This window comes from Pongo abelii, chromosome 2, assembly GCF_028885655.2.
Source record: "Pongo abelii isolate AG06213 chromosome 2, NHGRI_mPonAbe1-v2.0_pri, whole genome shotgun sequence".
Taxonomy (NCBI): domain Eukaryota; kingdom Metazoa; phylum Chordata; class Mammalia; order Primates; family Hominidae; genus Pongo; species Pongo abelii.
Window position 1 is genome coordinate 192,842,785 of NC_085928.1, and position 25,153 is coordinate 192,867,937.

The 25,153-nt window shown below is 35.5% G+C and overlaps 1 protein-coding gene across 8 annotated transcripts in view; it reads left to right on the forward strand.

The window, feature by feature from the left end:
* Positions 1 to 25,153, forward strand: part of ATP11B (ATPase phospholipid transporting 11B (putative)) — a 126,878-nt gene that overhangs the window by 35,607 nt on the left and 66,118 nt on the right. For all 8 annotated transcript variants that reach the window (XM_054553042.2, XM_024244335.3, XM_024244336.3 and 5 more), the window contains 7 exons: positions 330 to 410; positions 6,697 to 6,804; positions 7,004 to 7,132; positions 7,730 to 7,833; positions 12,733 to 12,780; positions 16,110 to 16,174; positions 19,079 to 19,160. In XM_054553042.2, the coding sequence (XP_054409017.2) occupies positions 330 to 410; positions 6,697 to 6,804; positions 7,004 to 7,132; positions 7,730 to 7,833; positions 12,733 to 12,780; positions 16,110 to 16,174; positions 19,079 to 19,160 (617 nt within the window). The remainder of the gene's footprint in view (positions 1 to 329; positions 411 to 6,696; positions 6,805 to 7,003; positions 7,133 to 7,729; positions 7,834 to 12,732; positions 12,781 to 16,109; positions 16,175 to 19,078; positions 19,161 to 25,153) is intronic.

The following is a 25,153-nucleotide window of genomic DNA, read 5'->3' on the forward strand; positions in this document are numbered from 1 at the left end:
CCAAGGGTAAAAATTGCTGACAGACTCTTCAGCATTTATCAGGATGTGCAAAGAAATGTGAAACGAGATCTGAGTAGCTGTAGTTCCACTACTTGGCGAATATTGAAGAACTTTGTGTTTAAGCAGAGTTGCTGAGTCCAGTCTAGCCATGTATGTGGATAGGCAATAGATTTAAATAGTCTTCCAACCCCACAGAATAGCCAACAAAGTGAAGTTGTGAAATTGTGAACTAAAGTATACTCACTGTGTAATGTGAAATTTTAGATGTTAATAGTATGATGTGCACAATATAAAAATATAATATTCTGTATTCTTTTTTATAAATCTAGCTTATGATTGATACACCTACCAGTCCAATTACCAGTGGACTTCCATTATTCTTTGTGATAACAGTAACTGCCATAAAACAGGTATGAAATACTTTCTTTTTTTATTTTCCTTCAAGTCATTTAGAAGTTGCTAAATATTTCCACTCCAAAGTAACATTTATTGTTGTGAAAATAATTTCCATAAGAAAGCAGCAAATTTGTCTGATATGTAGTAAAATTAAACTGAATTAGCCACTCTGTTATATTTCAGGTACCTGGTGACTCATGGAATGATTAACATCGTTAAAATATGTAGTTCCCTTGACAGAGCTAGAAAGCATCCAAAAACAAGTATTATATATGTATAAACCATTTATATATAAAATAGATTTCTTAATTATAATCATCTTTGTAGAGTTTGGTGATATTTAAAGGAAATACAATTCAAAAGAGATATGTTTATAGAGAGCAGGGTATATACGTCTGGTGTGAACATTTGTGAGTAAAAATTATGTATTTCAAAAATTAGGGTGTGGTAGCACATACCTGTGGTCCCAGCTACTTGGTGGGCTGAGGTGGGAGGAACGCTTGAGCCCAGGAGGTGGAGGCTGCCGTGAGCCGTGATTATGTCACTGCACTCCCACCTGGTTGACAGAGTGAGACCCTGTCTCAAAAAAAAAAAAAATGTATAGTCCTTTTCTACTGTTTACAACTTTCTCTTATGAGGTTGGTTTTTATGTATTTTCCCTCTAGGGGAAATATTTTCAATCAGAGCATGAATTGACATTAAAATCTAGTTACAGAGAAACAAGGTTATTAGATAAACATATAGAATAAGAGGGAAATTCATAGAAATGTCCTGTTGATTTAGCTACTACTTCTCAAAAAGGTCTTGGCAGGGTTTCAGTTATACAGAGATGATTCCTTCCACCTGCAAGAGAATTAACTGAATTTTCTCAGGCAAATGTGGTAAATTTTTCATTTTATAAGATGTAGGGATAAGGCATAAATTGACATGGAAATAAAATTGACAAACATTTTACAGTTCTGGGATGAAGTATATTCTTTATTGCATACATAAGAAAGATAGAGGAGCCTATAGATTAACAATTAAATTATGCATCTACATGTCGGAGAATACTAGGCCACAGCTCTAAGTTCGATTTTACTTTCTTCACTCTTCCATTGGAGATTAAAATGTGTGTATATCAGTCGATATGCATTTAAATCACTCCATATAATTATTCACTTGATGAATATTTACTTTGATGGAATAAATGACAAACAGATGTCATTTATTTCAACAAAGTAACATGTTTGTCCTTTGGACCTCGTTTCTATATATACTTTCACCTTAGGTAATTTCATCCCGTCCAGCAGATTGAAGTTACCATCCCTATGATGATGGTTCCCAAATTTATGTTTATCCTGAAACTATTCTTTGAACTCCAGACACACATGTACAACTGTTTGTACAACATTTCAACTTTGTCATCTCACAAGAATCTCAAACATGACTCTTGATTTTTTTCCCCCTCGAAAACTATACTACTAGTTCTTATTATTCTGCAGTTTATTAAATGGCACTACCATCCAACCACCACAAGCCTTGACGTGATCGTCCTTTGACTGTTCTGTTTTATCCCTACCTTCAAGATCTCCCTCATTAGTCCAAGCCACCATCATCTTTTGTCTGGACAATTGCATTCTTTTCCGAAGAGTTGTCTCATTTCCACTCTTACTCTCCTATGGTTTTCACAGAGCAGCCAGATTGATCCCTTAAAATCAGATCACACTACCCTCCCACTTAAAACTGTTCAGTAGCTTTCCATCACCACTTTGACCGAAACATGTCTTTTCAGTGATCTACAAAGACATAAAGACGTACAGAGTCTAGTCCCTGGTTCCTTCTTCATTTGCTACCATTTTTTTTTTTTAATTCACTGTGCTGCAGCTACACTCCTCTACTTGTCCTTGAACACAGTAAGCATGCTCCTATCTCAAGATTTTATGACTTGTTGTACTTTCTTCCTGGAAAGTTCTTCCGCCAGATAATTGTGTTCTCAATTCATTTTACTGTATACTTAAACTTTGACCACCATGCCACTCTTATTTCTTAGTCTGTCCTTTTCTTCCTTCATATCATTTATTCTTTTGTTCTGTTGATAAATGTTGGTATTTTAGTTTATCCGTCACTTTTATTTGAATGTCTAGCTCTATGATGCCAGATAATTTATTCTATATACCTGCTTATTTCCAGTTAGCAGAACAAGACCATGCACATATTGGGCCTTCAGTAGTTGTTTAACAGATGAATAAATGAATGAATGAACTTATTGGATATTTTTAAAGCCATGTAAAATGTTGCAATACCTCTTGTCCTTATTTCCCAATGTATATTTGGCCAAATATGGACTGCATTTAACTGGAATATGATACCATTAACTGAGTTGAAAAAAAGTTGGTGAATTTTTATCTACAAGTAAGAGTTTAATATAATCATAATAATAATTGACAATCAGTCTCATTCCAAAATTGGTTTAAGTAAAAGTGAATAAAGGCAGAAAGCAAAAAGGTTATGCCTGGAACCTGTGTTAGTATGATTATTAAATATGAGTACTAAGTTTAGATGAGAGCTTCATAACTAAGGCAAAAGGGGGAAATATAAAAGGTCATATAGTTTTCAAAGAGAAAATTTGAACCACAGAGATTTTCTCCTTAACTCAAAACAAAATTTTGACACTCAGAGTTTTCTCTTTTGCAACAACTATTCCTAACTTTTTCTCATTTAAATACACAGAATACTTCCATATATTGTTCAGATTTATGTATCTATTTATTACTGTAGATCAGTAGAACAAATTTTGGAAAAATTGTAAAAGTGAAAGGTGCCATGTTCCAACCTTTCTTTCCTGTCTTCTCCCCTTTTAGTCTGCCTTTTCCCTTTGTACTTCTATTAAAATAGGAAAAGGCTCCATTATCAATTACTTACACTTTAATATGAATGAGGCTGTCAGTTGTTTGCTTGTTTTTAGCTTCTCCCAACTGTATTTACATATTAAGTCTTCTCTCCAATTGGGTAATGCAAGATACAGTGCTCTAGGAAATAAGATAGTCTTTGCCCTCCACGATTCTAAAACCTATGAAATAGGAAGGTAAGACCAAATATAAAAATAATTATGGTTCAATAGAGTAGTAGTAAAATGCAGTGAGCTGTAGCTAGCTATTCAGAGGAGGAAGGGAACACTTCATCTGGATGATCAGAGATGGTTTTGTGGAGGAAATATTATTATTATTATTTTTAAATAAATTTAAGAATTTATTCAAGTAAGGGTCATATTTCAAATCAGTAGGTAAAATATCAGACAATAAATTGTGATGTGATAATCACTTGAATATTTAGAAAAAATAATTGGATTCATACTTCATACCATATAGCAAAATAAAACATTTGGATTACTAAGCTGAATATACGTAACTACAAAATAATAGAAGTAAATACGGATGAAATTTTATCTCATTTTCAATTTGGGAATTAATCAGTTAATCTACTGGTGTAAGCAAGGAAAGGTATCATATAGGAAAGATAAAATGTGAGTGTTTAAAAAAAGTCTGAATAATATTAAAAGCAAAAATGAAACTGAAAAATTTATGTTCTGTGTAACAAAGGGCCTGTGTCCTTAATTTTATCTTTTTTAGAGTCTCATTCTGTTGTCCAGGCTGGAGAGCAGTAGTGTGATCAGAGTTCATTGCAGCCTTGACCTCCCAGGCTCAGGTGATCCTTCCACCTCAGCCTGCCAAATAGCTGGGACTACAGTTGCATGCCACCACACCCAGCTGATTTTTGGGTGTTTTTTTGTAGAGACAGGGTTTCGCCATGTTGCCGTGTCTGGTCTCCAGCTCCTGGGCTCAAGCGATTCTCTCGCTTCGGCCTCCCAAAGTGATGTAATTACAGGCTTGAGTCACCACGCCCAGCTGATCTTAATTTTAAAAGATATTTTACCAAGAGCACATACCTAAATAAGGAAAAGGCATGGATCAATCTCCAAGAAAAGAAATGCCAAATTGCTGATAAATAGATGAAAATATGAATTCTCATGGAGGAAATACTATTAAGATGAGTTTTGGAATATGGGTAAAATGACAGTTGAGGAAGAAGATGAGGTAGAAATGAACTACTTGGGCAAAGGCCCAAGTGCAAGAAAAGACAAGACCTATTTTGGGGAATTGTAAGTCTAACTAATGTTTGATCCTATTTAGGAAAGTACTACAAGATAATAGAAGTATAGGTTGGTTCTAAATTAAGGAAGCCAGAAGATGCTTTGTTGTAAGCGTTGAGAATCACTGAAGGGGTTCTGAGCAGGATAGTGAATCAAGACAATGTTTTGGGAAGATTAATCTGGCAGTAATGTGTAGGATGGATTAGAATTTATGAGCTTGTATTAAAAAAAGATAATGTTTGAATTATCGTTGCTCTGCTATTAATGTCATCTGACTGTAAAGGAAAGTGTGCTTTTGACAGTTTCAGAAAAAATATTTTGACTCTCAATTAAATTTCTCTAAAATGACATACTGCAACTTAAATAAGGCCAACATAATTTAGGTGTCTTAAGGTGATTTCCCACAAGGTTTCCACCTGAAAACAGTTTACCTTCAAAATAGTCTTTCATATTTTGCTTTTTATTTTATAATTTAATAATATTTAAAAAATAATAGATGCACATTTTTTAAGGGAAACAGCACAAAATAGAATATAGTAAGTCTTAGACTTCTTACCCCCAGTCTCCTAGTTCTCCTACCCAGGGAGCAGTTATTTGTAAGTTAGTCCAGATATCTATGCAAAGTGTTCACATAGGCAAGCATATTTTTTCACAAATGGTAACATAGAACAAAACCTATTCTGTACCTTATCTTTTTATTCACTTACTCTTTCTTAGATATGATTCCATTATCTATACTTGCGCTGTGTCTCTGAGTTCTTGAATTTTCTTAACATGGCATAGGAAGTCTTTTCCACTTAAAAGATCGCCATTCCTTAATATTTAATCAGAAGATTCTTTGTGAAATGCTTGTGTCTGTTTCCTTCCTAGTGATGATCCATGCAGGCTAACATTTTTGTTAGGCACAGTTGACCCTTGAACAATGCAGGGGTCAGGGGAACCCCTTATGCAATTGAAAATTCATGTATAACTTTTGACTCTCCCAAAACTTAACTACTGATAGTCTACTGTTCATCAGAAGCCTTACCAATATCATAAAACAGTCATTTAACACATATTTTGTATGTTATATGTATTATATACTGTATTCTTAAAGTCAGCTAGAGAAAAGAACATGTTATTAAGAGGATCATAAGGAAGACAATATATTTACTATTCATGAAGTGGAAATGGATCGTGTTTAGGGTCTTCATCCTTGTCTTCACATTGAGTAGACTGAGGAGGAAGAGGAGAGGTTGGTCTTGCTGTCTCAGGGGTGGCAGAGGCACAAGAGGTAGAGGAGGTGGTTAGGGAGGAAGATGATTTAGGTACACTCAGTATAACTTTCAGTGAAAACAATCCGTGCATGAGTGGACCTGTGCAGTTCAAACCTGTGTTGTTCAAGGGTCAACTGTACTAATTATAATTCTGTCAGTCTGTTGTTTAAGAAAGTAAAAGAACACAATCTCAGTTCCAAAAATCTGCTCATTTTTTTCTACTTATTGTCTGTAATGCTCTGTGAATTTATACTTTATGATTAAAATATCATTTGTACATAGAAACAATAGAATTTAGTGATTGCATAGATGTTAGGAAAAGGGTAGGAGTTAAGAATGACTCCCCAGATTTCTGGCAAGAACAGCTTGGTAGATGGTGATGTCATTTGTCAAGATGGGAAACATTGGACATGCAACACACTTTCAGGACATCATCTGTTTGGTTCTGAATATGTTTAAGACGTTTATGAGTCATCAAAATTGAGATATTAATAAAACAATTAGGTATTCAAATTTGGAGTTCAAAAGAAATATATGGCTGGAGATACACATTTCGGAATTACCAGCATATTTATATTATTTGAAGACACAGGGATAGAAGAAATCTCTTAGTGAGAAAGAGAAATATGAGAAAAGGATCCATAAAGGTGACATCGAAGGAGCCTCCGTAATGAAATTGAGAAGAAATAACTAGAGGTCCTGTGAAAGCCAGGAAAATGTATATGACAAAAAAGAAGCAAGTGTTTCCAGTAGGAACAAATATCAAATACCTATGAGCATATGCATCCAAATAGCCTAATATGATTCTGGAATGTAGTGTTTTAGGGAAGTTCTTGAGTTTTTTTTCTTACTTGATAAAAATATCTTCAAATTATACTGAAAAATTATTTTTTACCCTTTGGATATTTACAGGGATATGAAGATTGGTTACGGCATAACTCAGATAATGAAGTAAATGGAGCTCCTGTTTATGTTGTTCGAAGTGGTGGCCTTGTAAAAACTAGGTCAAAAAACATTCGGGTATGCATCTGGTAAATAATGGAAATCAACTTTATCTTGATATCACAGGACATAATTCTAATCTTGATATTACGTTTTAGTTAAAAACCTACTTTCCTATGCTAAAATACTGTGATAGGCTGCTTATTTAGAGCCCAATAAAAGTAAGTCCTTGCCTTTTAAAATTTATAAATTCACTCTTCCCCAAAATTCTTTATAGGTGGGTGATATTGTTCGAATAGCCAAAGATGAAATTTTTCCTGCAGACTTGGTGCTTCTGTCCTCAGATCGACTTGATGGTTCCTGTCACGTTACAACTGCTAGTTTGGATGGAGAAACTAACCTAAAGGTTTGCTTGCATATGTTTGAGTATTGCTCTTGGTGAACAAAATGTCTTTGGATTATAATTATACTTAACTTTGGTTAAAGTAGTAAAGTTTGACCAGATTAAGGGGAAGTTTTTAAAATTACTATTTCAAAAATAAAAAGGTTTTAAGAAAGAATTGATGTTATATCTTTATTTCAAGGGTAGCCTTACATGGGTTTAATCCAAGTTAAAAACAGAAGGTGTTTTTAGGAAAAATATAATCTTTTACTATTTGTGGTACTTTTAAAAGATAAGGGACGAATTTATATTTTCTGTTTTCAGAGTGTAATCAAAGGTGAAAATTCACAGTTTTTCCTATTAAATTACTTATGATAAGGTAATAGTGACTATGCACACAGACTTAATTTCCTTATATGCAAATGGCCTCTTTAGACAGGTAATGATAGTAGCTTCCTTTGCCCCTTGGTTATTTTACGTGTTTCTTTCTCTTATGTTGTCTAGCTGAGTGATCTCAAGTACAGTATGCCATTACTTTACCTATAAAAGAGATTTGAAATAACTGATATTGAAGGTCCCATTTGGATCTGAAAACTCTACAATTTAATTCATTTTTTTCAGACACATGTGGCAGTTCCAGAAACAGCATTATTACAAACAGTTGCCAATTTGGACACTCTAGTAGCTGTAATAGAATGCCAGCAACCAGAAGCAGACTTATACAGGTATGGTGTGATATTCGGTATACTTATTTTAAGTCCTATTTACAGACTTCATTTTTAAATAACCATAAACATAAAATGAAATCTTTAGCTAATTGGAGACAATATTTGTGGGGTGGGTTGGTGGGAGATGCAATTAATGGTGAAAAAAACTAAGAGCAGAAATTGCTAGAATTCTAAGCAAAAGATAATAGTTCAAAGCCAGAGTTTTTATTCACAAGTTTCTTCACATTACCTTCTATTTTGCTATGAACTAGCATGCTCACTTTGTAGCTATAACAGTAGTTATAGTAGACGTAAGATTATTTTCTTAGAAGAAAATAATGATTTTTTTGGCAAGCTCCATGAAGCCAGGGACTATGTCTTTGTTTTTACCACTATAGAGGATACTACTTTTAAATTAGAGGATACTACTTTTAAATTAGAACCTTATAAAGTTTTCAATATTTTACTTACACGTAGCACATGATAAAGTAAAAAATAATTTTCTATAAATATTTAACAGCTATGAGTTTCTCAAAGACAGAAACTATTATTCATCTTATTATCTATCACAATGAACACAAAATAAAAAACATTTTTCTAGTTTGTTAGATTTTTAAAGATCTTGTTTCTGAAAGGAGAGAAAGGAACAGAGGAACTAACTTCTTTTAACATTACGGTTTGCTAAACACAGTGTTGTATACCTTCAGTGATCATCTTCAGTAATCCTGCCAATTATATGTGGGCTGTGGAGTGGAAACAACTTTTTATTATTAAAAAATTAAATGATAAACCAAGTTCATTTTTACTCAATAAGTGGTGGTAGACTATAAATTACAGCCACTTTGTAAAAATCACCCTCAGCTTCTTGTCATATTATATATCTCCCCCTGTTGGTTGAAATGTTTCAAAGTCTTTAGCTGTTGGCTTTTCCAAACTTCTTACGTATCTTTTTTTTGGATCCATCTTTATAATGGAGGTTTTCTCTATGTGATGTTATAAAAATTGTATGCTTTCATCAAAGTCAAATGCAGTATAGAATTTGCCAATTAACTAAAAACTTTGGAATCATATGCCTTAAAAGTACTTGATAGACTGACTGTAAAGACATATTTAACTGTGAAGAATTTTAAGATTTCTATATTGCTGTTATATCCTGGTCTGAGGCAATGGCAGATTATAAAATAATTATTAAAAACCAGAAAATGGACAACTAAGAACTAAGCAAGCATAGGATTAATATGAGATAAAGTATAAACTTAATGCTTTGGTGTATGGTTTTTACGTTATCTTGGAATATGGGGAGAAAGTTTGAAAAAACTTTTTTAAATAAACACTTTCTCTTATTGGAAGTATGTATTTTGTTTTAAATATAAGTAAAATGTAATCATTGCAACAGACTTTTATAGTAGAAAGAAAACTCGTAATTATATCACTACTTAAAATCTTTGAATGCCATTTTTATTCGTTCATTCATTTAACAAATTATTGTTTAGCATCTGTGTGCTCATTGTGATAGGTGATTAAGATGAATAGGAAATAGTTTCCCTCGAGGAACTCATAGAAGTTAGAGACAGTATTTATATAAAATTATATCTTTCATTTTATTATGTGCTTGTAACACATATATATGCTATATATTATATATATATATTCACATATATTACATGTGAAATATTACAAACATTTTATATGTCCAAGTAGGAAAATGCTTAGATAGGTATATATGTAGATATTTAAAATCTTTTTGAAGAATTGAATGATATAGGTACATACTGAAATATAATGTTAAATGAAATAAGATACAAAGTTGGGGCTCTCATATGATCCCAGTTATGTAAAAATAATGTGTGTCCAATAGCAAAGACATGGAATCAGCCTAAATGCCTGTCAGTGGCAGATTGGATAAAGAAAATGAGGTACATATACACCATAGAAGACTGTGTAGGCACAAAAAAGAAAGAGATCACGTCTTTTGCAGGAACATGGATAGAGCTGGAGGCCATTATCCTTAGCAAACTAATGCAGGAACAGAAAACCAAATACTGCATGTCCTTACTTGTAAGTGGGAGCTAACTGATGAGAATACATGGGCACAAGGGAACAACACACACTGGGGCATACTGGAGGATGGAGGGTGTGAGGAGGGAGAAGAGCAGAAAAAATAACTGTTGGGTACTAGACTTAGTACCTGAGTGACAAAATAATCTGTACAACAAACCTTTGTGACACAAGTTTCCCTATATAACAAACCTGCACATGTACCCCTGAACCTAAATGTTTAAATAAATGTGTGTATATATGTACTAAATAGGTAGGTAGGTGACAAGATGGAATAATTGATAGCTGCAAAAAGAAAAACCTGGAGGAATTGTAAATCAAAATTTAGTAATATTCTCGTGGTAGGATTTCTACTGATTTTTAATCATCTTTTTCTTTTCCATATTTTTTAATATTTATTTTATTTTATTTATTTTTGAAACAGAGTCTCGCTCTGTTGCCCAGGCTGGAGTACAGTGACGCGATCTCAGCTCACTGCAACCCCCGGGCTCCTGGGTTCAAGCAGTTCTCCTGCCTTAGCCTCCCAAGTAGATAGGATTGTATGTATGTGCCACCACGACCTGTTAATTTTTTTGTATTTTTAGTAGAGACAGGGTTTCACCGTGTTGGCCAGGCTGTTATCAAACTCCTGACCTCAAGGGATCCACCCACTTCGGCCTCCCAAAGTGCTGGGATTACAGGTGTGATCCACCCTGCCCAGCCTAATATTTCTTTTAAGAATGTGGATTGGTTTTGTGATTTTAAAAAGTATTTTCCATTATACTGAACGGTATTCTTGACTTTTTTTTAAATATTGCAGGAAGCTGAATTAATGATCATTTTAAATGGCTGTGAATAGTCCAAGTGCATGTACTAGAACCTAACCATTCCCCAACCTTTCCATACTTGACTCTTTTCATTGTTTTGCTGTTTCAAATACTGTATGGTACCTCAATACAAATAAATTCACCAATTCATAATCTAGTGGTTCATTGCTTTCTCCTCTTTGATACAATTTGCTAACTTGTCTTCCAGGACACTCCCCTCTCTTGGTTTACCTCCTACCTCACTATTCCCTCTGTCTCAGTCTCCTTTGCTAGTTTTTCCTCTTGTCCCAGACTTCTTCCTATTAGAGTGCCCCAGGACTTGCACTGTTCTTTCTCTACCTTACCTTTCACTATCTACCCTCACTCCCTTGGTGATCTGACCCAACCTCCTGGCTTTAAAGACTATCTACATGCTGCTGACTATTGGATTTATTTCTCTATCCCAGACTTCTTTCCCAAACTTCAGCTGCCTGTTCCACAGTTCCACCTGGATATTTAGTAGAAATCTCAAATTAATAATCAAGCTGAAAACTAAACTGCTAATCTTCCTGAAAGGAACCTTTTCTACCAGCAGTCTTTCTCATCTCAGTTGATACAGTCCATCCTTCCAATTGCTCAGGCCAGAAACCTTGGAATCAGCCATGACTCCTCACATCTCCTCTCCCTTCGTCTTTCTTCACCTCCTTACTCACATCTCACCCCAACCCATCAGAACATTCCGAAGGCTTACCTTCAAAATACATCCAAAATCTGACCATCTTTTCCTAGTTTTGTCTGAGCCAGTACCATCTCCTGCCTGGATTACTGCTATTTTATAGTCTGTTCTCACAAAAGCAGTCATAGTGTTCCTTTTTAAATGTAAGTCAGATCATGTGACTCTTCTGCTCAACCCTGTACTGGCTAACCATGTCACTCAGAGTCAAAGCCCATATCTCTATAACCATCTCTAGGATCTGCCCCGATCTCCCATCCCCAACCTCTCTTCTCTGCCCTTTTTGCTGTCCTTCCACCTCTAGCTCATCCTGCTCATACACTGACCTCCTTACTTTTCCTTGAACATACCATGTCTACTCCCACCTGGTCACTAGACCTAGCCCTTGTCTAACTCTTGAGTAACACCTTCAAGTCTGCTTAAATCACCTCCTTAATGAGGCCTACCTTAACTACTTAGTACTGCATGCTGATCCTTCTTTTTCTGTTCTGCTCTTCTGTTTTCGTAATACATAATATTTTCTAGTATACTGTGTAATTTACTTTTTTATTATGTTCATTGCTTACCATCTCTCCCACTAGAATGTAAACTCTAGAGCAGGCATCTTTGTGTATTTTGTTCACTGATGGATCTCAAGCACCTAGAACAGTATCTGTCCTCTTGCAGGCCTTACTGTGTATTTGTCGACAGTTGACAGAGTAAACATTGTTGTATACCCTTTGATTGAATTACAGGTTGAATATCCCTAATCCAAAAATTCAAAATCCAAAATGATCCAGATTCTTGCCATTTTGAAAACATTTTTTATTCATTACCTCATTCGTAGCTGGAGTAGAGATAGCAAGAATTCTAAATTTTTTAAAGCTTAAGGACTGATAAGTGTTTTTAAAATAATTTATAGCAAGAGTATTGGACCATTCATATATACAAATGGTTGATTTTTGTTTCATGTGTAAGAATGGTGCAGGCCGGGCGCAGTGGCTCACACCTGTAATCCCAACACTTTGGGAGACCGAGGTGGGCGGATCATGAGGTCAGGAGATCAAGACCATCCTGGCTAACACGGTGAAACCCCGTCTCTACTGAAAATACAAAAAATTAGCCGGGTGTGGTGGCAGGCATGTGTAGTCCCAGCTACTCAGGAGACTGAGGCAGGAGAATGGCGTGAACCCAGGAAGCAGAGCTTGCAGTGAGCCGAGATCGCACCACTGCACTCCAGCCTAGGTGACAGAGCAAGACTCGTCTCAAAAAAAAAAAAAAAAAAAAAAGGATGGTGCAAAAAAACAGCCATTGATGTCATAAGTGATATTATATATTTTTGTAATGTAAATTTTTTTATAGATTCATGGGACGAATGATCATAACCCAACAAATGGAAGAAATTGTAAGGTAAGAATTAATTTGTGTTATCTAATTACTTTTAAATGGAAACTGTTTCGGGGAGGGACTAGAAGTTCCAAAGGGAGATTATGTAAATAAGCAGCCCATCATGGGAAAGGGTTAATTTTGTTGTTTTTTGTTTGTTTTGTTTTGTTTACATTTAGTAGTTTATTATATCACTTCAGAATCATTCAGTGCAAGCTGGAGTGTTTAGTGGTCAACCCAGAACTGCTTACTTTTCTGATTGGTTTATCATATCCTTTATAATAAACCACTAAATGTAAACAAAGCATACAGATGAAGAGATGCTCAGGGCCAGGTATTGGGGAAGGGTTGTGGAGCTTCCGTGCTCTCCCTGGGTGTGCCACTCTCCAGAAACCTCTGGAAGCCCTCCCAACCCATTTCTCTTGGTTTTTTTATGGAAACTTCATGACATCAGCTTTCTTTACTCCAGAGTATAAGGCAGGAAGGACCCTCTCTGGGGATGGCCTTAAGACCCACAATTAGAAAGGTGGGGGAAGAGTAGAGTCCTGCCTTGGGGTGAAAGGAGGGCAGGAGAAGGTCAGAAGCCTGCTCCTGAGGCTGAACACACCCAACATTATAACAAAAGACTGTAACAAGGGCTATGGGAGTTATGAGCCAGGGACCATGGATGAAAACTAATGTATATATCATAACATCACAGGCCATCCCCTAGTTTTCAAACACAAATCCCTTATATCAAAAGAATATACAATTCAGAAGATATTGCCACATTACTAGAATCCCATTCAGTTGTTAATAATTAGTCCAGTCCATCATAGTGGATAAGTATCTCTCAGAGTAAGGTCACTCAGGTTTGCAGGCTTCTTACCAATCCTCTCAGATTCCAAAAGCAGCAGTGGTCTCAGCAAATAGACAGCTTCACTCTTTCAGGCATCTGGTATTATTGAGCTAAGAGACAATGTAATTTCTTGCTCTGAGCCACTTTCAAGGTGTTAATGTAATGTTAGATTTCCCTCAACTTGTAACCCATTTATTCATTCATTTACCCTCAGCTATTATTTCTCCTTTTCTCCATTAATACCCAAACTTTTCCAGGAAAGGGTTAATTTAAAAGCACTTCTCATTTCATCTGCTAGTAATTTGTGGCAGCAGCAAGTGAGGATGAAACAGATCCCATGAAATTATATCAAAATAATTTAGTAAGATTATTTGTGTTTTTGCATTTCTTTTTCTGATAATACTAGGTAGTAATATTAAAAGGAAACATAGCTGCTTTTATTCACTCCTTATGCATTTAAACCCACGATGCTTAGTAAGTCTAGAATATGAAAAATGTTTTATATAATGTTTAACAAGTATAAGTGCTATGCTCTTCTTCACTTCAGAATCATTCAGTGCAAGCTGGAGTGTTTAGTGGTCAATCCAGAACCGCTTACTTACTTTTCTGATTTTTTTTTTCTTGGTTGGTTGTTTCAGATTGTTTTCCCTCAATATTTGGGTTAATGAATGGCTCCTAAATGAAAGGCTTTGTGTCAGTTCAAAGATATGCTGATGGGATAAGATTACATTGTTACTCGTGAGCGTTAACTTAATTTGGAATCAATCTTGGAATCAGCTCTTGAGTTTCTAATCGTATTTGACATTCTACCTCTTTTCTGGGGACATGTTCAGTTTATACTGGCTGCATGAAATAAGTCACTATAACAGAAAGAGGTGAGCATTTTTTAATGAAATGCTCAAGACAAGCCAGCAAAAATACCATACATTCACATTGATTCACATTTTTAATAAGCATTAACATAGGAGCATGTTCAGTAAACACTGTAGCAAGATCTTTGTATGTGTAGGATCCCTGCTGAATAACTATGACTAGGTTTATTTTGATTTTTATAGGGAAATAGTGAGAAATGTGTGGATATATAGTCTGAATTGCATTAATATCTGAAGGAAAATAGCAGTTATATTACTTCGGCCCCTAGAATGGTTAAAAAAATGAACCATGTTCTCTACTAAAAGAACCTGACCGAACTGATGAATTATCTTTTAATCTGAAGTTGTCATTATATCCCAATTTTACATGCCAATGTGAGCTAAAAGTATTTCTGTTTATTGTTAGAAGCAACACTGAGTGAAAAAGAGCTATTTTATAGCTCCTAAAATAGTTTTCACATTGATTTGGACTATCCATGGAGTGTACTCCAAACATGACTGTATTGGTTCTCCTTGCTTCATTGCAATTTTTTAGTATTTGAGTTTGCAGGTATCTTCATAAATAGTTCAGATTCTGTTTGATTTGGATAATTGTGTATGGATATTTCAGAAAACTATAAGGAATAGCAACAAAATAATGGCTTTTTAACTTATCCATAGAAGATTCTTATTTTGCTATCACTAAGAAGATCAATTTCCTTTCTAGTTATTCCTTGTCGTTTTATATCTCCTTTATGGAGAGAAAGTCAAACAGCAAGACGACCTGTGCTTCAAGAAGTGTGCAATGCAAGTAGTCAAGTTATACTGTGCGATCTTGCCTAGAAAAAGCACTAACATACCTTGTACATTGTATTTTATAATTCAGTATAATTTTAGTTGTGCAGAACTCATGCATTTATATGCAAATCATACTACAATTTATGTTTACGTTGTGTTCTAATTCTTTATTTTCCCTTTCAAAGCTGTTTATTAACTTTGCTTTAAAATTTTAAAATTTCATCTTCTGCCACACATTTTTAAATCACTGCTTACTCTTTGATTTTGCTGAATTTTATGTTTAAAAATTTTGAAACTAGTGGCTTTGTGACTGTATTTACATGCATAATCATTTTTCTGAGCCACTAGTCTTAAAGCAGGTGTTTGTTGTTACAGTAACTAACATCATGATTGGCCTAGGCAGCCTTTTTTTTTTTAATTTTTTTTTTTATTTTTGAGACGGAATCTCACTCTGTCGCCCAGGCTGGAGTGCAGTGGCGCAATCTCGGCTCACTGCAACCTCCAGGGTTCAAAAAATTCTCCTGCCTCAGCCTCCTGAGTAGCTGGGACTACAGGCGCACACCGCCACACCTGGCTAATTTCTTTTGTATTTTAGTAGAGACGGGGTTTCACCATGTTGCCCAGGCTGATCTCAAACTCCTGAGCTCAGGCAATCCGCCCACCTCAGCCTCTCAAAGTGCTAGCATTACAGGCGTGAGCCACCACGCCCGGCCCCTGGGCAGCTTTATAGTAGCTGGGATTTTGGTTTTATATGAAAGCGGTGTTATGGCTATAGCTTAAGTACCTTCTGCTGAAGACGCCATTTTAGAATTGAATTGAGTTTTTAATATATTCAGTGCTTTATGGTTATTTTCTTTTTTTCCTAGACCTCTGGGGCCGGAGAGTCTCCTGCTTCGTGGAGCCAGATTAAAAAACACAAAAGAAATTTTTGGTTTGTACATATTTAAACATTTTAAATTATTGATTTGTGTTAATGCTTTATATGAAGTACTTTTAAAAGTACAATGTTTGTGGTCTTTTGGTTAGATAATTTATTAATTATTTGTCATTTATGATAATTTTCTTATAAAGTTTGTATTAAAGTAGTCGTGTACTGTACTTTTGTTTTGTTGATGATCCCTGTTTTTTAATAGTAGACTAGAACCTTGATCTTATGTTATCTTTATGGATACTTGTGAAACTGAGTGCAGATAATTTATATAACACTTCTAGTAATGGTGGGTGAGAACCGATATAATCTGGCATCATGGTACAGTAAACCACTTCTATAATTTCATTATGATTATTAGATTGGATTAATAACTGCAGATTTATTCATTCATACATTCATTCAACAAATTTCTTACTGATATCTGAATATATACTAGGTACTATTGAAACATACACTGATTGGATCAAAAGGATGAATAAGTACTGCTCTTGCCTTGGAGATCTAAATTAATACAGTACACTCCGAGTCAACTATAAGCAAATGGTGAAGTTGATGATAACTTTAGCTGTTAGCTAGCTCCTCACATTTCAGGAATGGCCCTTAGTATCTTGGCCCACTGTGTTACCCACTGGCTGTCTGCAGCTTGTGAGATCTTCTTTCTCATTTGCTCTTTTTCTGTTACCTGTACTATATCTTATCTCTCAGTGTTAGACTCTCTGATAAAGAAGTCCATATATCGAGAAAAAAACAAAACAGAAAATAGCAAGTGTTGGTGAGGACGTGGAGAAATTGGAACCCTTGTACATTGCTGATTGGAATGTAAAACGTTGCAGCTGCCTTGAAAAATAGTTTTGGCAGTTCTTCAATAAGTTAAACGTAGAATTATATGACTCAATGATCCCACACTACATATATACCCAAAGTAACTGAAAATGAGCGTTCAAACAAAAACTTGTACAAGAATGTTCATAGCAGCACTATTCATGATAGCCAAAGGTTGGAAATAGCCCAATGTTCATTAGATAATGAATGAATAAGCAAAATATGGTATATTCATATAATGGAATATTATTCAGCTATGAAAAGGAATGAAGTATTAATGCATGCTACAATATGGATGAACCCTGAAAATACTATGTTGAATGAAAGAAGCCATACACAAAAGGCCACATGTTGTATGATTCCATTTATTTGAAATACCCAGAATAGGCAAATTCATAGAGACTGAAAACAGATTAGTGGTTTCCAGGGGCTGGGGAGTAGAGGAGAATGGAGAATGTTTGCTTAATGGGTACAGGGTTTTCTTTGGGGGTGATGAAAATATTCTCAAAATTATAAATGTACTAAGTGCCACCGAATTGTACACTTTAAACTGGTAAATACGTATGTTTTTCCACAATTAAAAAGAAATCCGTAAAAATGTTCTAATAGCAGAAACCAGAGTAAACCTTGAGGGCTTTTAGATCCTCTAATATAACATTGTACTTTAAAACTTTTTTTTTTTTTTTTGAGACAAGGTTACTCTGTTGCCCAGGCTGGAGTATAGTTGCACGATCTTGGCTCATTGCAACCTCTGCCTCCCAGGTTCAAGCAATTCTCCTGCCTCAGCCTCCCAAATAGCTGAGATTACAGGCATGTGCCACCATGCCCGGCTAATTTTTGTATTTTTAGTAGACCATGTTGGCCAGGTTGGTCTCGAACTCCTGACCTCAAGTGATCCACCTGCCTTGGCCTCCCAAAATGGTGGGATTACAGGCGTGAGCCACTGTGCCCGGCCAACACATCTTTCTAGTAGTAACTTTGTCACTCCTTGTTTACTTTAAAGTAAACCATAATGAATGGGGTCCAAATTTTGTACACTCCTAAAAGAAAATGTGGATTTGAATGCCTTTAGATGGGTCTGTCTTCTGTTGTTTTGCCTCCGTACCACCTCTCCCTATTGGATCATTCTGGCTATTTTACCACGTTTCTATAATCTCTATTTGAGTTGTAATACCCTGCCTTTAAGGAATAAGTCAAGATAAAACTTCCAGGACAAATATTTAGGAAGAGGGCATGAAAGGTTCTATATTGTTTTTCAGAGGTATGGGAATGAATATTTATTGATCATCTCTCAGTTTTTAGGCATTTTGTTAATTTGTCATACAGACCTCACAACTCTATGAGGTATTTTTTCCCATTTACAGATGGGAAGATTGAGACTCACAGAAATTACTTACCCGAGGATGTAGAACTAATAAGTGGCAGAGCTAGAATTCAAACCAAGGTCTAGCTGCAAAGTTTTTTTATAAGCTGGTCTCACCTAATTCCATGTGTTGTCCAGTTTTAGTCCCATTACTACTGTCATCCTTGCTCATCTCAAAGTCATTCAATAGACGCACATTTTTTAAATAGCACTTTCCATGTGCTTACTTGATTTACTCTGTCAGACTTCCATATTATCTCTCCAATGGTTATGGAATAATGTCTAGACCCCCAATTCCAGCATTCAGGGCTTTTCACACTGTGGCCATAGTCCATTGTCCCAACCTAACAGAAAGTGCTTTTCCATATCTGTCTTTGTTAACACTGCTCTATTTGTAATGGCCTTCCCTGACACTTTTATCTTTCCAGATTCTTTTCCTCTTATCAATTCCAATTCAAGTAATAAATTTTTCATTCAGATATCTGTTACAACTCAGGAACAGGACTCCATGCCCTCCCCCATTTAGCCAGCTGAGTGACTGGGGCTTCCCAAAATTGGACTCAGAAAGCCTTTTAATACTCTGAAAATACTTAAAGAAAAGCAAAATTATAACAACTGTCAGACAGTACACTAAAAGCTTTCATGCTGGTAAATATATTTATTTCTTGTGAAACATGCTAGAGGATTATTTTAAGAGACAGTTTTGTTTTATTTTACAGGTGTTGCGGTATACACTGGAATGGAAACTAAGATGGCATTAAATTACAAGAGCAAATCACAGAAACGATCTGCAGTAGAAAAGTAAGAAAACTGTTTTCATTTATTTATATGTAATTATAACTATACATTTTTTATTCATTTGGTATAAAATATTATGTATATAAAAATATATATTAAGTAAACAGAATGAAAACCTTGGGGATAGTGATAGTTTCTTATATTTTTACATACAAGTAACATTTTGCACAGTATTGGGCATGTAGTAAATGCTCTATAGTATGACTTTTAAAATAAATACTATTGAATAAATGGTGGAATCACTTAATCAGACTAACACAGATAACAGTTCTAAAACTGAAAAAAAAAATTAAATAAACAACTATTTGAAAACACTGGCGACAAACCAGAATTGAATAGAAATGGGCAAGGAGTGTAATCCTGAAAGATGATAGCAGCAAGGGGGAAAATTTAAGAGTATAGCTTTTTGCCTGAGGGCACTCCACAGTTTATGTGCTGCTTGGGACATCAAAAAGTCTGCACTTTACTGGATAGAAGTATCAGAGGACAAGGTTAACAGCTGAAAGAGCAGCTGGAAAGTTAGGGGAAAATAATGTAAGGGGATTAGCGTTAATTCCCTTCTGTAAGCAATGAGATGTAAGCTACAGAATGGAATTAACTCTAAAAACTGCACATAAATTCTGCCCAAGTCCTTGGCTGACTGCTAGAACTATACATGTGCAAGGGAGACAAAGAACTCAACAGAATTTTACTGCTGCCCATTGCATTGGAGACACAGTTTGTTGAACTAGGTGAAATTAACTGCCTACTGGAATAAAAATAGCACTCTTCTGAGGAACATAAAAGAATACAGACTGTCTACAATGTATTATTATAAAGTCCAGCCTGCAATAAAAAATAAGCAGAATATGAAGAAAATGTAATTCATCCATAAGATAAAAAGCACTCAATAGAAACTGTCTCCAAAATGATCCAGATCTTGCATTTAGCAGACAAGAACTTTAAAGCAGATGTTATAAATTTATTATAAATATGTTTAAGGGCCTAAAGGAAAATTTGAATGAACATATGGGAAAACTCAGCAGAGAAATGAAAACTCTTGACTTGGAAAACATAATTACTAAAATGGAAACATCATTAGGTGGGCTCCACACCAGACTGAATAAATCAGACCAGTGAACTTGAAGAAAACACAAATAATTCGGTCGAAGAATGGAGAGGAAAAAAGATTAGGAAAAATGAACAGAGCTTCAGGCATGTGGGATAATATTAATCTGTTTGGCATATGTGTAATTGATGCCCAAAACAAGAGAAAAAAGGACAGAATAAAAATATTTGAAAAAATAATGACTGAAAATTTCTAAAATTTGAGGAAAAAACTTCAGCCTATGCTACCAAGATCAGCACACTCTAAGCAGGAAAAATATAAAGAAATATAAAGAAAACCACACCAAAACATATCATGGTCAAAATACTAGAATCCAAAGAAAAAGAAAATATTTCATGGAGCCAAAGAGAAATGCATCACATGTAAGTGAATAACAATATAAGTGATAACCAGTTCTCATCAGAAACAACAGAGGACACTGGGGAAAGGACATCCTCTTCAGGAAATGGTGCTGGGAAAATTGGATAGCTACATGCAGAAGAATGAAACTGGATCCCTATCTTTCACCATATAAATAATCAACTCAAGGCTGAGCGTGGTGGCTCATGCCTGTAATCCTAGCACTTTGGGAGACCAAGGCAGGAGGATCACTTGAGGTCAGGAGTTCGAGACCAGCCCGGCCAACATGGTGAAACTCCGTCTCTACTAAAAATACAAAAATCAGCCGGGTGTGGTGGTGGGTGCCTGTAGTCCCAGCTACTCAGGAGGCTGAGGCAGGAGAATTGCTTGAACCCAGGAGGCAGAGGTTGCAGTGAGCTGAGATCATGCCACTGCACTCCAGCCTGGGCAACAGAGCGAGACTCCATCTCAAAAAACAAAACAAACCAAGAAAAAATGTGTATCAAAACCACAATGAGATGTCATCTTGCCAGCCAGAGTGGCTATTATTAAAAAGACAAAAAAAAAAATAATAACAGATGCTGGCAAGGATATGGAGAAAAGAAAACTCTTATACGTGGTTGGTGGGCATGTAAGTTAGGATAGCCACTATGGAAAATAGTCTGGAGATGTCTCAAAAATCTAAAAACATAATTACCATATGATCCAACAATCCCACTACTGGGTTTTATCCAAAGGAAAAGAAATCAGTATATCAAAGGAATATCTGCACTTGCATGTTTATTGCAGCACTATTCATAATAGCAAAGGTAAGGATTCAATCTAATGGTCCATCAGCAGACGGATGGATAAAAAAATGTATACATATCTAAAAAAAAATGTATACATACCCACACAATGGAATACTGTTTGGCCATAAGAAGAATGAAATCATGTCATTAGCAGCAACATGGATGTAACTGAAGATCATTATGTTAAGTGATACAAGCAAGCACAGAAAGACACTTCATTAATGGCACACACCTGTAATCCCAGCACTTTGGGAGGTTGAGGTGGGTGGATCACTTGAGGTCAGGAGTTCAAGGCCAATCTGGCCAACATGGCGAAACCCTGTTTCTACTAAATATGCAAAATTAGCTGGGTGTGGTGGTGTGCGCCTGTAGTCCCAGCTGCTTGGGAGGCTGAAGCAGGAGAATTGCTTGAACCCAGGAGGCAGACGTTTCAGTGAGCCGAGATCGCACCACTGAACTCCAGCCTGGGTGACAGAGTGAGACTCCAGCCTGGGTGACAGAGTGAGACTCCATCTCAAAAAATAAAAAAAGACACTTTATTAATATTTTTCAAAGAACCAACTTTCGGCTTTAATTTTGTGTATTTTTTTCTCTTTTCCATTGCCTTCAGCTCACATCTTCAATTAATTTCCTCTGTTTCTTCTCAATTTGGGTCTAATTATTCCTCTTTAACTTCTTGTGGTGCTAGATGAACTCAAATGATTAATTTTAAGCTTTCTTTTTCTCTTATATAAACAGCACAAAAGATGATGGGGGGCTTTAAATGAACTGTTAAAAAGGTCCTACATTTTACATGAAGTAATACAATAGCATCTATGAATTACAATGAGGTAAAGATGCATATTCTGATCTCTAGAGCTTCCATTAAAAACAATATGGCAAAGATTTATAGCTAATAAGTTAGAGCAACTGAATCTTAAAATGTTTGGTAAACACAGTAAACAGCAAGAAAGGAAGAACAGCGAAACAAAAAACCAAATAAGACAAATAGAAAACAAATAGCAAAATGGTGGTCCTAAATTTGACCAAAAATTACATGAGATATAAATGCATCAAACAGTCTAATGAAGTCAGAGATTGTCAGATTGGATAAAAGAGCCCGACCCAACTATATGCTGTCTAGAAGAAACACAGTTTACATACAAAGATATAAATAGGTTGACATTAAAAGATATACTATGTATATTGTAAGCCTATGAAAACTGAAAACTAGAATAGTTCCATAATTATACATGGAAAGTTCATCTAGACAGATCATATGATGTGCCATAAAACAAATCCCAAAAGATTGAAATCATACAAAGTATGTTCTTTGACAATGAGGGAATTGGATTAAAAATCAGTAACAAAATCTGCAAATATTTTGAAATTAAAAAACAACTCTTTTAACTTGACTCATGGGTCAAAGGAGAAATCACAAAGGAAATTTAAATTTCTTCAAATAGAATGGTAATTTAAACCCAACACATCTACATTTGCAGACTCAAGGCAAAGCCCAGCTTAGAGGGAAATTTCTAGCTATAAAGTTGATAAATTCCTGCTGAGATTGACTGATTAAGCAAAAGAGAAGTGGTATAAGAGAAAAAAACTAAAAAATTACGAATGTCAGGGATGAAAGAGGGGATAGCTCCATAGATCCTACACATATCCAAGGATAATAAGGAACTATTGTGAACAACTTTTTGTCACTGACTTTTACAGCTTAGATGAAATGGGCAGATTCTTTGAAAACACAGGTAACTTACCAAAATTGGCCCAGGATGAAACAGAAAGTCTAAATAACCGTTAAGTCTGTCAAATAGCTTTAAGTTATTATTAAAAAATGTCTCCACGCCAAAGATTTGCCTTTTCAACACATGGTGCTAGAACAGGTGGACGTCTGTGTGTCAAAAATTGAATCTTCACCCTTACCCGTCTCCCGCATATACAAAAACTGACTCAAAGTGTAAGATCTAAGCATAATAACTAAATCTGTAAAACATGGGAGAAAATCTTTGTGACCTTGGGTTAAGTAAAGATTTCTTAGATGGGAAATGTACGGAAAAGGAACCACCAAAATTGACAGCTTAAACTTCATCGAAATGTAAGACTTACACACTTAAAAAGGCACTGTTTATGTTGTGAAGATGCCAGAAACTAAAACGAAAAATTTAAAAATACAAGCCATAGACCAGAGAATATGTCTGCAAAGCATATATCTTGTAAAGGACTTGTACCTAGACTATCCAGTCTCACTACTTTTTAACATTATTCTAGAAGCCTCATTCAGTGCAACAAGTTAAAGGAATTAAAAGCCATAAGTACTAGAGAGCATGAAGTAAAATTGTCCTACTGGAAGACACATGATTTTTCATGTAAACAGACATAAGTATTCAATAAGAAAACTATAATCAAGTTGGTCTCAGAATACAAGGTAAATAAAGAGAAATCTTTTTTATTTTTATTTTTTTGAGACAGAGTCTCACTCTGTCACCAGGCTGGAGTGCAGTGGTGCGATCTCGGCTCTCTGCAACCTCCGCCTCCGGGTTCGAGCGATTCTCTTGCCTCAGCCTCCTGAGTAGCTGGGACCACAGGTGCGTGCCACAACACCCAGCTCATTTTTGTATTTTTTAGTAGAGACAGGGTTTCACCATGTTGGCCAGGATGTCTTGATCTCTTGACCTCTTGATCTGCCCACCTCGGCCTCCCTACAGGCGTGAGCCACTGTGCCCGGCCGATAAATCATTTTTATATCTTATAATAGTAAGAAACAGAAAAAAAAGTTGTATTTACAGTAGTATCAAAAAGCGTAATGTGTTTAGGAAAAAGTTTTTTTTTTTAACTTGTGCAAGATTTATATAATGAAAATTACAAAACATGGCAAGATAAATTAAAAACTAAATAAATGGAGAAATCACATTAATAGATTGTCAAGCTCAGTATTGTTAAGCTGTCAATTACTGTATAGATTCCCTCAGTCTCAAAATCACAGCAGTCTTTTTGTAGTAATTGACAAGATAATACTAAAGTGTATATTGAAATGCAATAGCCAAAATGCATATTCAGATGCACAGCAAAAACAATCTCTTAAGAAAGCTAAAAGATTTACCTTACCTGATTTAAATATTTAATATAAAGCTACAGTAATTACAGTGTGGTATTAACAAAGATGATAGTTCAATAGAATCAAATAGAGAGTTGAGAAGTAGACCATTCATGTGTGGGTTTGTTGATTTTCAACCAAGCAACAAGTCAGTTCAATGAAAAAATTAGTATTTTCTACAAATGATGCAGCAATTGGATATTTAAATGAGAAAAACATGAAACTTAGCTTCTACCTTATGCTGTACTCCAAAAAGTTTTGAAAACAAGTCATAGACCTAAATATAAAAACTAAAATTACAAAACTTTTAGAAGAGCTGGACGTGGTGGCTCACACCAGTAATCCCAGCACTTTGGGAGGCCGAGACGGGCAGATCACCTGAGGTCGGGAATCCGAGACCAGCCTGACCAACATGGAGAAACCCTGTCTCTACTAAAAATACAAAAATTAGCCGGGCATGGTGGTGCATGCTTGTAATCCCAGCTACTTGGGAGGCTGAGGCAGGAGAATCACTTGAACCCTGGAGACGGAGGTTGTGGTGAGCCAAGATCGTGTCATTGCACTCCAGCCTGGGCAACAAGAGCGAAACTCCATCTAAAAAAACAAAACAAGACATAACAAAAAATACTTTTAGAAGAAAACTTAGAAAGATATCTTTATGACTTAAAGTAGGTAA